The 17638-nt window shown below is 33.0% G+C and overlaps 1 protein-coding gene across 2 annotated transcripts in view; it reads left to right on the top strand.

Annotated features, from left to right (window-relative positions):
- Positions 1 to 17638, top strand: part of sha (shavenoid) — a 150417-nt gene that overhangs the window by 118485 nt on the left and 14294 nt on the right. For both annotated transcript variants that reach the window (XM_089096051.1, XM_089096056.1), the window contains exons 10-11: positions 2100 to 2312; positions 13061 to 14177. In XM_089096051.1, the coding sequence (XP_088952177.1) occupies positions 2100 to 2312; positions 13061 to 14177 (1330 nt within the window). The remainder of the gene's footprint in view (positions 1 to 2099; positions 2313 to 13060; positions 14178 to 17638) is intronic.

Here is a 17638-nt window from a genome sequence, read left to right on the forward strand (position 1 = left end):
TATGCAACTTACCTTCTGCCTATTTCTTAAGTTACCTTCTTAAAAGTTTGAGTACAACTAAAGAATAGATGAGTAGTGCTAACTTTTTGAAAGTAGTTGCATAATAGCTTTGAATATATATTGAATGGTTATTCAGACCTGAGAAATCATTTTGTGTAGTAAAGCTTTTTTGAAAGCTAATCGCGCATCAAGGATGGCATTATCAGAAATCAGATGTGAAATAGCAATTTGTGAATAAAAATTGTATGAAAGATTGGAATTTATAAATTTATTGTTTTTTCAAACATGGTCCTAGAAATTATTTGCGGCCAATTTTCTTGGTGCCTAACATCACCTCATCATCTCTATTTATTTCTAGTAGAAGTGATTTACCCCACGTTCAATATGACGTTCAATAAAGTTCGTTCATTTTGTTAATATTTTTACCCAAGGTACTCAAACTATCTGCATCACCTAAGTCTATGAAGTTTGGATAAAAGACAACCCTGATCAACTCCTTAATTAGCACCAAGCAAACTTATAACTTCATTTTCTCTTAACCTAAACAGAATTCTCGACCATCAATTCAATCAATCATTTAATCAAGTAATCAGTTTAATCCGCTGAATTAGATAATCCATACAACTGAGGTATGGAGTTCTGAAGGTTCAGACACTTCTTGGTTTATTAGCCTAAGCGTGAAATTTGCCCACTTTCCTAAAACCAGGTTATTTTATCTTTTTTGCACGATCTTTCTAATTGCTCAAAAACTAAAAAAGAATCAAAACAACAACAAACTCAATTATAAAAGTAAACAAAAGCTTGTCAAAAATTCCAGAAATTGGTAAGAATGTAAAGCATTTGAAATTTTTTGCAAGTTATTATATTGTTATGAAAAGCTTCAAAAGTGCAAACATACCGAACTTATAGGTTAAAATATTATTAAAAATACTAGATTTCTAACAAAAATGCAGCTAATGAATTTAGTATTATTCTCTTATTTGTCAATTCTTTTTAATATTATTTCTGCTCCTTTACTAAGTAAATCTTTCTTCCCTTCTAAATTATAATAACTCCTCTTGTTATTCTGCATGTAATTTACTATGAATGCGTCATATTTAATACATTCCCAAAATATTTAGTAATTTCACACTCTATATCACTCTGTATCACACACTCTACATCGCTAATTAGTGACATAGAGGGTGGGACCTCTTATAACCTCTTTAAGAGGTCCCGGTCCTACCGTTAGTTTTGACCTAGTTCTGACTGACCAATTCCCCCTGATTTGATAACAAGCCAATAAAAGGTCATACTAATATACCACCTGGCTTTATATTTCATATCCTTAGGTATTTAATCCATAAACTCGGTTTCACATTTTCTTAATTACTTTACTTTCCTTACTTCTGTATTATTCTCGTAAGATCTATCCCACGGCAGCTCCTTTTGCAAAATCATCCTATCTTCTACCCACCTTAAAACTTTTTTACTAATATTCCAAGCCATTTTTCTTATTTTTTTTCCTCAATCCTCATCTTCGATTGTTTTATTAAAATTATTCACTCCATTTTCTACATTATCAAACTCTAAACTATCCAATTTCATTTCTTTTTCTTTTTGGACCATTTCTATCAAATTCTTACCCTGAAGCCGATCTACGCTATAACTACCTGATAAGGAGTTACTTTTTTAATTTTAGCTTTAACTTAACTGACACCAGTTGATATTGCTTTTTACTTCTAAGATCAATTAAGATCAGCCCAAAAAATTGTTTTTGTCAGACGTTTTTATCGATAAACGAAACGAGGAAACAGAATTTTAAAAAATTCAAAATGAAATATATAATAAATTAACAGAAATAAAAAAATGAAGTGTTAAACAAAATTTAGTATTTCATTGACCCTTTTCTTGGCTAATTTCTCGAAATCTTAATCGGTAAAGGAAAGAAAGAAAAAAAAATTAAAAAAAACATAATAAAATACAGTTCTTTACAGAATACAATCTTTTGGCAATTTTTTTTTCCAAAAAGTTGGTTTTCTCAGACATATTCCCCGACAAAGAAAAGATAGAAGAAGAATAGCTTTATCCTTTTGACCTCGAATCATTCTTTTTCTTAGGGACAAGCTCCAGAATTCTTTGCTCGAGTTCGTTCTGCTGTTGACTCTGCTCGCCTTAAAATGTCATCAAGGAAATTTCTTCCCCGTTTGTTTGACATCCCTGAGGAACCAAGAGATTACGGTTCAGTTTCCAAGCAAAGCCAAATTTCAAGAACAAATTCAGTCAAGACACAGCACAAACAGGAAGGAACTTCTGAAGGACGTAAAATCTTGGTAGGTTTATCTAATTGTGTGTGAGGGAAAATGTAAATTTTTGAAATTTTTAGCATTTAAACTTTAGTGAAAATTATCAAAAAATTCAGAATCAAGCAGACTTTATGAGCTAAAACAATGTGGGTTTCTTATTCATTACCTAAATGAAAATTTTTCATCACGAAGCTGTATAACTTAATCTAAGAAAAGCTCATTTTATGCAATGCAGGGCATCACCCTTCTAGAAGATCCTGTGTCGAGAGGAGGTTGGCTTTGACGTTTCAAACGGCAATACCTGTAAAATATTGAACAATTGTAACTAAACAGAAACAAAGTAGGCTTAGAAAAGAAACTTTCAAGGCGCCTGTAAAGAGTTACCAAAAACCTTAAATAGTAATCAAAACTCTAGAAAACCGAAGATTAAAAACAACATGTACATAAAAAAAAAACTTCGTAAAAATCCAGATACGAAATTATATAGTTGTTTCGAAATATCTATGGCCATACAATTATAGTCTGTTTATAGTAATCTATATTCAGCTATGGTAGACAACAGGTTTCTGGACAAAATTCCTTGGATATTTTAAAGAAAAAAAGCTGAAAAGATAAATGTCTTTTTTTTCGGAATTTTGACATTTGAAATAGTTCCTAAAAGATTCATTCACCTGGCTCATCCTCTTATCTTTAAAGTAATTTCAGAACGTTCTTCTGCAAAGCGATTTTTTAACCTACATTTTAGGTGTGTACCCAGAAGAGGAATGGGGGGCTTAACCCCTCTGTAATTGCAATGTTAAGAAATGCTTGTAAACTTCACGATAGTAAGAAAAAATCTACTCATGAAAAGTTTTGCCCTTCCCCCCTCTCTAAAAATCGATTTTCATAAAAGTCTCAAAATACGCAAAGTTATTATTCCGAGAAACTAGATATTAAAGATGAAGCTGTCTGTGGTTGATTTGGGGTTATGACGGAACAAGTCAATTCTGGATAGGCTACTGGTTTAATAAGTAACAGTAATATTTTTAAACATCCAAAGAATTCCATTAATTATAACTATACGAACTCTTTTCTCGTTAAGGATCGCTAAAACTCGGATGCTGAATTTGAATAAAAATCGTGAATTTAATAAGCCTTTTAAAGTACCAACGTCATCAAAATAAAAAAATTCTTTGCCCCCTGGACCCGTCTTGGGGCTATCCATTCCTGAAAATCCGATATTCTTATATATATATATATATATATATATATATATATATATATATATATATATATATATATATATATATATATATATATATATATATATATATATATATATATATATATATATATATATATATATATATATATATATATATTTTGGTTGTTACAGAGCCACATCTTTGTCAATGTTGCCACGGTTGAACTGTAAAAATACATAAGCAAAACAAACCAGTTAAATTGTACAACGGTTTTTATACGTGTAAATCCAAACTTTAACAATCTGTTGATTCCCAAAGATAGCTACATCTTCCTAGGCTATTTAGTGCCTTTGTGTTTTAGCTTATTTTTCGTTGATTGTTCATCCGTTTTTTTTCTTTCTTGTTTTTTAATTTGGACCCAAAAACTGCATCTCTGCCTATGGAGTTCTTTTTCATTAATAACTGAATTTCCGATTTTTCGTAATTTTTCTTAAATATGTAAGGTCTCTTAAGTTTTCATGTAATCAATTCAATTGTAAATATCATTTTCAATGTCCATAGTAATTAAAGATAGAAACATTATTTCCCAGTAAGTTCGGTTGAGCTCTTTTTTTACAAGGACAAAATGTGGAATGCATCAAGTTGTATCTTTAAAACAGTGATTTTGTGTGTATATATGTGTATCTACAGGTTTGGCGTATTCTAATTCAGTATACAGATAATGCTTTTTTAATATGAATATGAGCTTGTATATTCCTTTCGGTAATTGAATTTTGACTTAAAATTCAGCCGATACTTTCTAAAATTATAATTCCCTAGCAGTTGCTTTGACACAGCTTTTGGACTTTGGGTTTGAATTAGAAAGTTTATGAGGAACTTTAAAATAAGCAAATACATGCATTTACTGAGTTCAAAGTTTCGAAGGCATCGTTAGAGATGGGTTATAGGAGATCATTGTTTCTACAGTTGAAGTAACACAGCTGTGCAAGCTTTTCCCTAATCTCTTCAAAGCTTGCTCCAATAAGCTCTAAAACCTCCTCCCGTGAAGTTTTCTTTAAAATTCTTCTTTATGACCTTTTCCCAACCCATTTGGGACGACCTGATTTTTGTTTAACCCCAGATGGATTGGCTGAAAAGTAAACAATTTTGTAATCTGTCGTCTTTGTCCTTAAGCGCAAAATGCCTTTGTCGTGCCTTTGTAGTGTTTTTAGGACAAATCCAATCAAAATGATGCTCGTAAACGTGGATAGAACATAATCTTGCCCAACTACTAATTCAGCACCAAAGCAGGTGCTAGCATCCTTTTCTGCCTTACAGGTAGTAACATTGTTCTCTGTGCATAGCTCTGATACTTTAACGTACTTATCTGTTATCACAATTGCCCCCTCAGGGGCAACCTAGTAGAGAGCTAACCCTAGCCCAAACTAACGGAAAATTAGGTTGGCCGTCTTGCCATCATATGAGTATTAAGCAAACTGATGGACCTTTTTATGACCAAATAACATCAGATATAAATACAATGTAGAGCATAATTATGAACATGTGTACATATATAATCAAACATAATCATATAATATATAAATTCAACATAAAACACGTGTGAATTTACTGGTATCTGCAGAATTGTGTTACTTAAAAGTTAACACAATATCTGCCAAAAATTGAATTATCTGAACAGTTTTACTACAAAAATTCGAGTTCTTACTGAATATTGCATTCTAAATGAAAATTTTTTCGCTTTTTTGTTTTATATTTTCTCCAAATTTTCTGTTTAACTAAAGAATGCCTCTTCGTTCGGACCCATTGGAGAGCTAACTGTTGTCCTATTGAACATAGAGAAAATTAAGCTTAGAAATGAATAATATATCGTTTTCAAATAGTAAAATCGTCGTGTTTCCCTGTTCTGGTCAAAACTTATGTATTAGAATCGTCTAATATTTTAAGGTTTTTATTTATTAGGATCATTTGATATTTTATGTTGCGTGGAAGAACATATTATGTTGACTATTTATTCAGTAGGCCTGAAGTACGTAAGATATTGATGGATGAGGTATTGATGTATGTAAGATGTAAGAGGTGTGTAAGTTAATGATATTGATTCATCATTACGTTTTTAAGGATTGATTAAAAAATATTTCTTTTAAAATTGTATCAAATGACAACACTAATACGACGAATATTTAGCTTGGATGCTTGCTAAAATTGGTTATTCAATTGTTACATAATATTACTAAAAGCTGTACAAACTGACAGCTTTGGATGGAAGAGAAAAAGAGAGGCTATTAATTCCGAGTTAAAAAACTGCACATTCAGTCAATTGGGTTTATTTGCGTGACGTATTAAAAGTATATTATGATCGTCTTAATTTATAATAGACTACAGACGTCCTAGTGATTACGAGCGGCCGTCAGAAACTTGGGATCCATTGGATCTTCAATGTCGTTTTCCACAAATTCTTTTTCAGGCACGAAAACTTTACTCCTAAGGGACTTGAATTGTAATTCTTCACCTAGAGTTAGTTTTCTGCGGCTCAATTTAGACTAAATCTATAACTAATCAGGCTAGGATATATTAGTAAAATGTTAAAGAGCTTATTTCATATTGAATTTTGAGTAGCATTGTATGTGTCGTCTAATAAATAATGTGTCGAGGACTGGTTGGTTTATCGTACGGATTTGATCATCCAGAAACGTCTTGAAATATCGTTTTAGTCCTTTTTTTGATAATAAATTATTAGATAACAACAATTTCTGCACGTATAATTTTTAAGGGTATTTGTATAATTCATATCCCAACCTCGGACTGAAATCCCAAAATGTTGCGGAAAATTCAAACGAGTGGCAGCCCTGATGCTCAAAACTGAAATTGCCCTGTTTTTGTTTCTACTGAACTTTTCTACTTTTAATTTAATAAAACACTGGGAGAGAATTACTCATGAATCCCCTTAAAGTAAGATCATGGAATGAAATCCTGATATCGATTAGTTCATTTGCCAAAGCGGCATTTTAAACGTAAAAAGTAATGTGATTTAAAAGCTATATTGCTGTTTCTCCAAGTTAATTTAACAATAAACAAAACAATAAAATTACTTAGCATTCCGGTCAAAATTTATTTTGGTTATTAATTTTTATCTTATTCGTTTTCTCGATGAATATCAAAATCTAATTATCATCAAAATGTTTCAGCGAGAACAAGAAGGTTCAAAGTCACAAGGCTATTCTTTTAAGACTTACGAAAGGTGTCAAAATTTACTACGGACTTTTTGTCATCGAAAATGACATGTGGAAAACATATCTAAAATCAAGCATATACGCAAACAATCACAAGTTCTGGATACTTTTTCCAGAGCGGCGTTCACATGCGTGTCTGGCTAGAATCCCATATCTAAACGCGTGGCTGGCCAGAAATCAGTATATATGCAACTACCGTTCACGACTATAATTCAGTGCTTTGTTAAAACTACAAATTTAGCTTCAAATTGATTATGGTTGTCTATTTAATTTCTAAGTAATCAAGAAAGCTTATGCTGGCAAAAATAAACTTTTTTTTTTGTTCAGCCGGTATAATCTACAGCAACACTAAAAAGGCTGGCTTAATAAATAGAGAAATCTTCATCGTTTATTATCGACAACGGCCAGCATAAAGGGGCAGTTACTCCTCATTAAGTGGGCGGTTGACAATATTTGATCGAAGCACTGAAGGTAGACCTGTTTTGTATTGACTTGACGAGTACTATTCTTTCCGATATGATTTTTCGGACGATGTTACCTTCACGACTGAAAAAGCACTAAAAATACCAGCATCTGCCACTAGTGGGAAAATATCATGCACCGGCGTCCAGTGAAATGTTTTCCGCCTCAAAAATTCATATTGAACCTCTGGGTCCAAAAAACGTGTTCAACCCAGTAAATGGTTGTAATTTTCTATGGGGTAGGCCCCTCTAGACCCAAGTCCCCCACTCCGAGATCAGTACCCCCCCCCTCCAGCTGTAATTTAGTTTCTACAAAAAATATTGTCAAAACTAAGATAAGGCTGCATAATTCAAGTATCCGGAGAAACAGGTCAGTTTTCTTTAGTATATCTTTACCTTTATGGATCATTTTTCAGTTTTCACTGTCATTTTCACTTGGTTTGGAAAAATTTGCTCCAACTTGCCCCCCCCCCCAGGATTTTGACGAAATTATGCCAATAACCCAGTACAGACTAAACGGTTCCATACAGTGTAGCTCATTAAACGGTATTATATAATACATAGCGAAATTATTATTTGCAACTTGAAACTTCAACTTCTTTTGGGGCAGATCATTTTGATGGTAAGAATGTCTTCCGTGCTTTTACTCACATATTTGCCCTTATTCTCACCGATTTCAACTCAGCAGTAAAGGGATAGAAGTGTCTCAAAGAAGGATTAAGAACAAGACAGGCTGACACTAACACATGTGGGCTGAAGGTCAAAAGCATCAACCTACTGGAGGCCTTCATCCTCACCAGCAACAAATACTCCTGAAATGATAATGGCACTGACTTTCGATTCTATATAGGCCTACGGTAGCGATCCTGCAAGACAAAGACTTGAGTCAACCAATTTAAACTTGGCGGATTAAAATGAAAACTAACTATTATTATCTCTGCAAATCAGGCCCGTATTATTTTTAAATTTTTTTTTGGGGGGGGCATGTATTTTAAAAAGATTTTTTTTTTGGGGGGGGGGGGTAAAAAACTTCAAGAACGCATCAAAAATTTGTTCCTAAACATTTTTGTTATGTTTTCACGAGTCAAACAAAAATTTGGGGGGGGGTCAAACTCCCTAGCCTTCCTCCCCCGCCCTGGATACGGCCTTGCTACAAATTTATGTCTATTTCTTGGTCAAATGGGCCTCTGAGTGGATCTAAATTGTCTGAAACAAATCAACAAGGCCAAAATGTATTACACTTTTTGTTGATTAGTCCCTAACTTTTATGGAATTTATCAATACACGTCTGAGGCTAAGGGTCAATTGCTGTTATTGTAATAATTAAAAAAAAAACAGTGGTAATCAATTTAACACCTTAGCGGCTTATTATATCACGCTCATCTAGCTGAGTTTTCATAAAGGCATTGAAAATTCATTAAGATCAAGGAAGCTGTTTTCACGATAAACCTATTAATATTTGTTAGATTGTCTATATAAGTAAATTAGCACTGTCTGGCTCATTGTGCCTTTTATATAGACCCGACGACTTATAATCAGATTACTGAGGATCCTCACATCTATTAAGCTTATATTCAATTAGGATATTACTTAAATGTCACAATAAACTGTATTAGCGAATACCTTGAAAGAGCTCTAAAAGTAATCACATATATAAAACAAAACTCTTCTAAAACAAACAAAAGAAGTTCAAACTTTGAAGAAGCAGAAATTGTAATACTTTTTATTTTGATTTTTTGCCTTACTTATAATGTACAGTAACTAAATTTAACTCTTGAATCACTTTGAGAAATACTATCATGGCGTTTAATATGACTTTTGATACAATTTAGCTTTTAAATATCTTTGAAAATTACATTAACTTGTGTTGGATAGTCTTAGAACTGATTATGAAATTATTTAAAATCAAATAATATTGAAAAAAACAGACGTATATTAAAAACGTAAATTGTTTAATGATTTTTGTGAAATAAAATATGCATACTATAAATAGTGCATAAGGATATGTGATCATATATAAATCTCTAATGCGCTCGCTACAATAATCGTATGCATTTGAATTATCGACCGATATTAGAAGTTGTTTCTTTTTTTAATCTATCCTATTAAAAAAAATATCCCATTTTCCAATTGACAAATATTTTTGAAAAAGATCATAAAATACGACACAATTTATAAGATGGAAGTTAAAAAATATTGCTCGTATCTCTTAAATTAATGTTTCTCTCATAAAAAAAAGATGACTTTCATAGCACCTTGCAATCCAATATATCAAAGATTCCAGTATGATATTTTACTATTATAAAACAATTTGAATGATGTTTATTATAACGTATCATCTGTTGAGAGCTATTTAGCATAATCAAACAGTTCGTGGCAACAAACTGTAAGTAAGGAGCGACTCGGCTCAATAGTAACCGAAAGTCTAAAAAACTGAATTTTGATACCAATAGATATATAAAAAGAATTAGATTTTAATGTTGCTTTCAAATATATAACTTTAATCAAGTTTAGTTTTACCCATCAAAAGTTACGTGCCTGAGAAAATTTGGCTGATTTTCGAAAAAAGGGGGAAAGACCCCCTAAAAGCTATTGAACCTTAATTAAAATCATACCATCAGATTCAGCGTATCAGAGAACCCTACTGTAGAGGTTTCAAGCTCCTATCTACAAAAATGTGGAATTTTCCCTTTTTTGCCAGAAGAAAGATCACGGATGTGTGTTTATTTGTTTTTTTTTTCTTTTTCCCAGGGGTAATCGTATTGACCCAGTGGTCCTAGAATATCTTAGGAGGGCTCATTGGAACGAAAATTAAAAGTTTTAGTGCCCTTTTTAAGTGACCCAAAAAATAGAGAGCAATTAGGACCTCTCCCACACTGATTTTTTTCCCAAAGTCACCTGATCAAAATTTTGATATAGCCATTTTGTTCAGCATAGTTGAAAATCTAATAAATATGTCTTTTATGATGATTTAATCCCCCACAGTTCCCAGGGGAAGGGCTACAAGCTATGAAATTTGCCCATTGTTTACATATAGTATTGGTTATTGGGAACTATACAGACATTTTCAGGAAGGATTCCGTGGAGGATGTTTCCTTGGGGTAAGGGACATTTCTATGAAGGGAGCCCTGGATTTTCCAGCATTATTTAAAAAAACAATCAGAAATTAAATTTAAAAAAACAAGTTTTTTCAACTGAAAGCAAGGAGCAACATTAAAACTTAAGACGAAAGGAAATTATTACGTATATGAGGAGGTTTGCCCCCGAGTCAATACCTCGCTCTTTACGCTACAGTTTTTTTTTTGAAAAGAGCTATCTATCCTAGTTAAACGGCCTTTGTGATTCAGGGGTTTGTGATTTAAAATTTTTTTTAACTTTAGCGTAAAGAGCGTGGTATTGACTAAGGGGAGAACCCTCTCATAGACGTAACAATATATGCGTAATAAAAAAAAAACATAAAAAAAGCGATACGGCTCAATATCAATCGAAACTTTAAAAAACGGAATTTTCATGTCAATAAATGTACCAAAAGAATGGGCTTATATTGCTGATTATATAAATTAATCAGCAATATAATATATTGCTAAATATATAATATATATTGCTAAATATTATATAATATATTGCTAAATATTATATTGCTAAATATATAAATTTTATTAAGTTTAGTATTACTCATCAAAGGCTCCCCTGCAAGTGAAAGAATTTTAATGAAAATCACACCGTCAGATTCAACGTATAAGAAAACCCTATTACATAGGTTTCAAGCTCATATCTGCAAAACTGTACAACTTTGTATTTTTTGCCAGAAGAGATCACGGATGCTTATTTATTATTTTTTTTAAGGGGTAATCGTACCGACCCCGTGGTCCTACAAAATCAAGAGAGAGCTCATTTGAACGGAAACTGAAAGCTTTACTGCCCTTTTCAGTGACCAAAAATGCTGGAAGGTAGCTTGGCTCCTTCCCACGCCCCTTTTTTCCCACTTTCGTCTGATTCATAAGGAAACACATTTTTTTGTACATTCATCAGAGATTTTTATTATAATTAGCGGCCTTTGTGATTAAGGAGTCATTCTTACAGAATTGGAACACGATTTGAAATTAACGTAAAGAGCGAGGTATTGACTAGGGGGTGAACCCCATAATATACGCAATAAAAATATACGAATATAGAAATTCGTTACGTAAGTTAATTTGTAAATTACACCAGAACCAAATTTAGAGAAAGCCATTTAGCAAAAGAAAAGTAAAATTAATATGCAAATTTTGTTTTAATCATTCAATGACGGTGAGCAAAATAAAAGCTGCTTTAACTAAAAAATGATCAGAAATCAAATAAAAAAAACAAGTTTTTTAAACTGAAAGTAAGGAGTGACATTAAACCTTATGAACAGAAATTATTCCGTATATGAAAGGGGCTGTCCCCTCCTCAAAGCCTCGATCTTTACGCTAAAGTTTTTTATTGTTTTAAAAAATAAAGTTGTGGGAAAGTCTAACTTTAGCGTAAAGAGCGAGGCGTTGAGGAGGGGACATCCCCTTTCATATACGGAATAATTTCTGTTTGTTTTAAGTTTTAATGTCGCTCCTTACTTTCAGTTTAAAAAACTTGTTTTTTTTTATTTAATCTCTAAAAAAGACGTCCGATCGAATGATGCTAAAGTCTGTAATAACTGTAAAACTGTACCTTAAAAACTTTTAGTATGAAGCAATACTAAAGTCTTTACAAAAAAAATCTCTAAAACTATCTAAACTAAAAAATATATATTTTTCACCCACTCAAATGAATAGACAAAGGACCAATTGTCACAGTACTAAACTTTTAGGATATAAGATACTGAAAAGACAATCTGGCAAAAATATCCCTGAGTTTAAACGCGGTTCTGCAAACATGGAAAAAAGTCAATTTGAACAAAAAATGTCTTAATGTTAAAAAAAAACAAGATCCGTTGTGAAAAGATATATAGAGGAAAAAATTAACTGGTAATAGAAACTCAGTATATTTCACCAAATTTTCCAACTTTCGCTAATGACTCTCCTTCTGGACTGACTTCAAATGAGGCGCGCGTGGCGTCTGAGACCTAGGTTTAATGCCCCTGATCAAAGCTCTAATATAGCGTACATCCACTGAATTAAATAATATATAAGGTGAATCAAAATCATTTCTTTGGCATCGCAAATTTTGGTATTTAGCTACAACCCATTTAGAATTTTCAGGCGCTCTCTAATAAGTACTTCAAAAATATAATTGGGTAGAACTTTCTGCCCATGAGTTTCTCTTACAAGTCGAACATATATGAGTTGTTAAGAGAAAGCAAGTGAATCAAACACTACCTTACTATATCTTTTTCAAAACTAGGTCACTTTTAACCTAGTGAATGGTTTGATGTCGCACTTGTTGGCTTTGTTACTACTTTAAAAGTTTTTGGGCTATTCTCCTGCTATTTATGAATCAATAAACGACTTTTGGGTCTCACCTTTGTGAACAAGTACAAAGGGCAATAAGGTTCATGGGAGGCAAAGCTCAGCATTCTGTGGTAATGTGCCACTCTGCTACATCAGTAAGCTTTTAAGGGTAGCTCTGGCAAAAAAAAGAAAAAAAGAAAAAAAAGCAGTCATATGAATTCCGGTAAAGTAGCTCTAAGCATTCTTACATAAAGACAGATTCAACGAACTTTATAGTAGCTCATAGAAGAGATCAGGCTTCGACAAAATTTTAGTTCAGGCAAAATCATTCCCAAGTTAGTATGTGTGAAGCTGATTTTTATTTTCGAGCATGTATAGACAGTATCTCTTCTTGAATCTACACTGACTGTATGTGTACAAGGTACCAGTGGGATCACACTTGCTAAATATGTTTATTTACAGATTTGCTAAAAACTGTTTTATATTTGTTTTCAGGGTTCCACAGACAGTGGTGCTAATGGAGACGCTTCTGATTCAAGCCAAAATAAATCGAACACAGATGAAAGCAACCAACCAATATATATTCCTCGTAAGAAAAAACTCGTTAAAGAAAAAGACACAGCATACGGAAGCATAAAGAAAAACATTACATCCACTCTTGATAAAGTGAAAAAATCTCTTTCTAAAGACGAAGAAAGGCATGAAAATGATAAAAATGATATATCAATGTCAAGATCATTATATACAAATCCATCAATAGAGTCAATATACGGGTCACTTTTCAAAAAGAAAGATGAAAATGAAGAGGGTAAGAAAGCTGAGATGGAGCAGCAAAATGGTTCTCGACCTTCAACTCGAACGACATTTGTTGATATGAAAAAACAACCCCTTTATGACATGCTCAAAATATCTGAGACTCAGCCAGAACACATGAAACCTGCTGAAAGAGTATGTGAGAAAACGGAAGGAGTGACTTGTCTTATGCAGACACAAGCCGCACCAGTAAAGCCTCTAATGGTTGAAAAATCGACTTATACAACTATGACGATTATGAGAGGTAGTACGAAAGAAGTGGACGTCATCCTCTCTGATGCGGAGTCTAAGGTGCCAAAGCTATCTAGTGACAGTGAGTCCGAATCAATAGGAGGCAAACAGTTCCAGAAAAAAATTTGGTTTGAACCAGACAGTTTAGATAGACCACGAAGACCTTTCGAAACACCATCAATGACTGTCGTCAAAAGTTTCAAATCGAAACCAGAAAGAAGTGATTCAAAAGTAACGCAGCGAATGAAAGAGGTGCCTAGGAAATTCCAAACTTCTAAAGCTGCCTTTGAAAGATGTGATTCGACAGCCAGCACTACCGAAGCTGCAACTTCAAAAGTAGCACAGCGAGTAAAAGAAGCACCAAAGAAATGTCAAACTTCTGAGGCTGCCTTTGAAGGATGTGATTCGACAGGAAGCACCTGCAAGTCAGTGAAAAGTTTAAGTCGAGTATTGCCTGGTGGGGATGAATTACAAATTGGAAACGATCTTTTTAATATGAATACTGGATTTGCAACTTTGAAAAAGTCTGGAATTAAAAAACCTGGCACTCTGGACATAAGGAAAAATGGTAAGTAAAAAATTATAATATTTTTCTAATTATAACTGACTGATATTACTTTGATTTTTAATTAAAAAGACGTTCAAAACTCGCAACAAAATTTGTAACTTAAGGCTTATGTTCCCATGAAACGAGCAATTTGGGGACAAACCTACATCAGCAGCTTGCAATGAAAAGACACGGTACTTTATCATTAGACTCATTGGTTTTAAATCTGTCCATTCACCGAGCAAAAGATATATTTTTTTTTTTTTGTCGTTTTTTTGGAAGCCGCTGGACAGCAGGAAAAGGATAAGCGGAAAACTTGTACGGAGACATAAACTTTAAAATGCATATTGTTAGAATTATTGTCAATCTTTTTTGTTAGAAAGATTAATATAAATATAGCTGAAAACTGCATAAAAACATGCAGTCTCTACCCTCCTAAAAAATAAAATGAAAATGTTATGTCCTTGAGAAATGTGAAGAGCAATAAAATCAGAAGGAATTATCTAATTTCCTAGAAAGCCTTTCCTTCTAGACTGGAAAAAAGCTCTACATCATTGAAAAATAAATAAAAAATAATAGAGAGCTGCCATAGAAATTACTCATTTATTTTTACAGAGAAACTTTGTGAACTTACAAGTCACGGAGAAGTTGTGAATGGCCGTCGATAAAAAAATGAAACAAAAGGCAATTAACACCTAACAAAGTAAAATATAGAAATTATGCAAGCAATAGGTAGAACTTTTACTTGAGGCAATTAACAAAATAGACTAAAAAACCCAAATATTTCGACTTCACTTAAATCCCGATAAGCAATGACAAGTTGTCCCGTTTTGGTTTTTCTATTTTGCGGGGAGGTTGGTGGGTATATGAATCCCCCCCCCTCGGAATGTGAAGTATGACAAACTTGAAAAAATAAATAATATAATTAAATAGCCGAACAAATGAGGGTAATATCAGCCAGTAGACGGAAAAGAAGCGAGAAGGACAAAAGCGGATATTTCGGCAAGGACCTTCGCCGAGCCGTCTTCAGCACTCAAAAAAGGGAAAATAACAAACATTTTGAAGGGAACTTAAAGAGAGCCCAGGATAAAGCAAACAAATAAAGAATACACAATAAAGTATAAAGAATAAGATAAAGCAAACAAATAAAGAATACAGAATACACAGACTAAAGAAAACAAAAAAAAACAAGCCAGAATAAATGAACGACCATTCACCAATTATATTGGTCAGGAATTCTCTGCTTAGCGATTAAATTAGCTTGCCTACTTACTCGATTTTTGTTAAAAGTGTGGTCAGATGATCTTAATTTAAAGTGCGGAAAAATACTATTCGAATATTTTAATTTTTAAATCTTTTAATGTATATATTGAGAATAGGAATTTCCAGATTTCTTGAAAATTCGGGAAATCACCTCCATCCTCTAAAACAATAAAATGTTGGGTCTTTGAGTAATGAGAGGAACAATAAAATTAGAAGGATTTATCTAATTTTCTAGAAACCCTTTCCTTCTAGACTGGGAAAAAGCTCTACGTCATGGAAAGGTAAATAAAAAGAATAGGAAGCTGCCATACAAACAACTCATCTGTTCTTCCAGAGATACTTTGCGTAATTATTAATCACTGAGAAGATGTGAATGGCCATCTATAAAAAAAAAAACAGAATGAATACAATTATCACCTAACAAAGCAAAAATAGAGAAATATAAAAGCAATAAGTAGAACGTTTACTTGAGACAGCGAATAAAAAAGGACTAAAACTGCCAAAATATTTCGTCTTCACATCTGGAAAACTTCATCAGTGAAAAAATACAGAATAAACGACTAACTAGAATTTAATTGTTTGCTCTAAATTATGTTTAAACTCCTGCTCATAAAAATGAAGGATTTTTTTTATAAGAGGAATTTTTCTTGTGTGTAAGTGAAAGAATTATCTGCGATTTATGACTTAGAGGTATCCCTAAAATAATCTGGGCGGCCTTTTTCCCTTGGACTACATTTGAAATATAGTTTAAAATTTTATATATAGTTTAAAATGTAGCACGATAAAATTTGTTGCCCAAGTATTCCGGAAAATCCACCTTATCCTCGAAAAATTCCTCCATGGGAAGTTCCTCCTGTGTGTAATCTTATTAGGCAATTCTATCCTTGCTGAAAATTACCCCCGAAAAATGTCCATAGGGCAATTCTGCCTAAAAACTCTCCTTAATCTATTCTCATTGGGAAAAATACTTATTTTTATTTAGTTTCTAATTATTTTTCATATTGTGCTGGAAATCCCCTCCTCCGTGGAAAATTTTCCCGGAAATAGCCGGGAGAGAGGGGGGAGAAATATCCCCCTCCTCCAATTGAGAGTTTCTCCCGCGAAAAATTCCAAAATTTCTCCCGCGGAACATTCCCCCGTGGAGGATTTTTACCGCCGAAAATCCACCCCCTCACTGAAAAATCTCCCAGGCAATTCCGAACCCGCTGAAACTTCCCCCGGCGATCCCCCTGAACCACCTTCACCTGTAAAATTGAGTCGCCAAAGAAACAGTAAGACAAACGAAAAGAATTTCTCATAGGGATTCTGGCAACTCCTCCCCCCGTATAAAGTTATCTTTAGAAAGCTCACCACCAGAAACTTCGCTCCTCACGGAAAATTCTCCTTGTAACAATCGTAACACATGGCAACATGCACGGCACACTAGGAGTCTGGGGATTAAGTATAGTGGAAGTTAAAGCTTTTCCGCTAAACTTCCTGGTTTAAATTTTAACAAGTAGTATTCCCACTTTATATGTGATATTTCAGCTTGTTATATATCTGTTTTTACTTTTCTTAGAAAAACCTCTTTTAAAATATTTTGTAATCAAATTGTATTTGTTTCTTAATTAACCGTTGTAATAGATTAAAAGACGTTTTTCTAAGAAAAGTAAAAATAGATATATAACAAGCTGAAATATCACAAATAAAGTGGGAATACTACTTGTTAAAATTTAAAGCAGGAAGTTTAGCGGAAAAGCTTTAACTTCCACTATACTTAATCCCCAGACCCCTAGTGTCCCTTGCATGTTGCCATGTGTTACTCTTCTTTTCACCGTGTACCCATTCATTTTTATAAAGTAAGCTTAAATACCACAGATAGAAATTACCAAGTTGAAATTACCATAAATAAAGTTGGAGTACTACCCCATTTCTTAGGTCCAAGTTTCCATTTGCGCCTTGCTGTAAATAGTATGTATTTTGAAGTATATGTCTTTTATTTATCAAATTATCAACAAAAAGAGGAAAGAAATGACAATGTTAACCAAGGTTACAGGGGAAAAATATTTCATAAAATAATTTCATTTGAGACTAACAATTTAATTTTGCTATTCTAAAAACATACATTTTTTTAATATTTTGTCATTTTGATTCTATTGAATTCAAAAGTGTATAAAAGTGTTTTGAAACGAAAACTGGTATTTTTTGAAGCAATCTATTCAGTTTATTGAAACCTATTC

Source organism: Artemia sp. Qi Xiang Cuo, chromosome 1, assembly GCF_049724085.1.
Source record: "Artemia sp. Qi Xiang Cuo chromosome 1, ASM4972408v1, whole genome shotgun sequence".
Classification (NCBI taxonomy): domain Eukaryota; kingdom Metazoa; phylum Arthropoda; class Branchiopoda; order Anostraca; family Artemiidae; genus Artemia; species Artemia sp. Qi Xiang Cuo.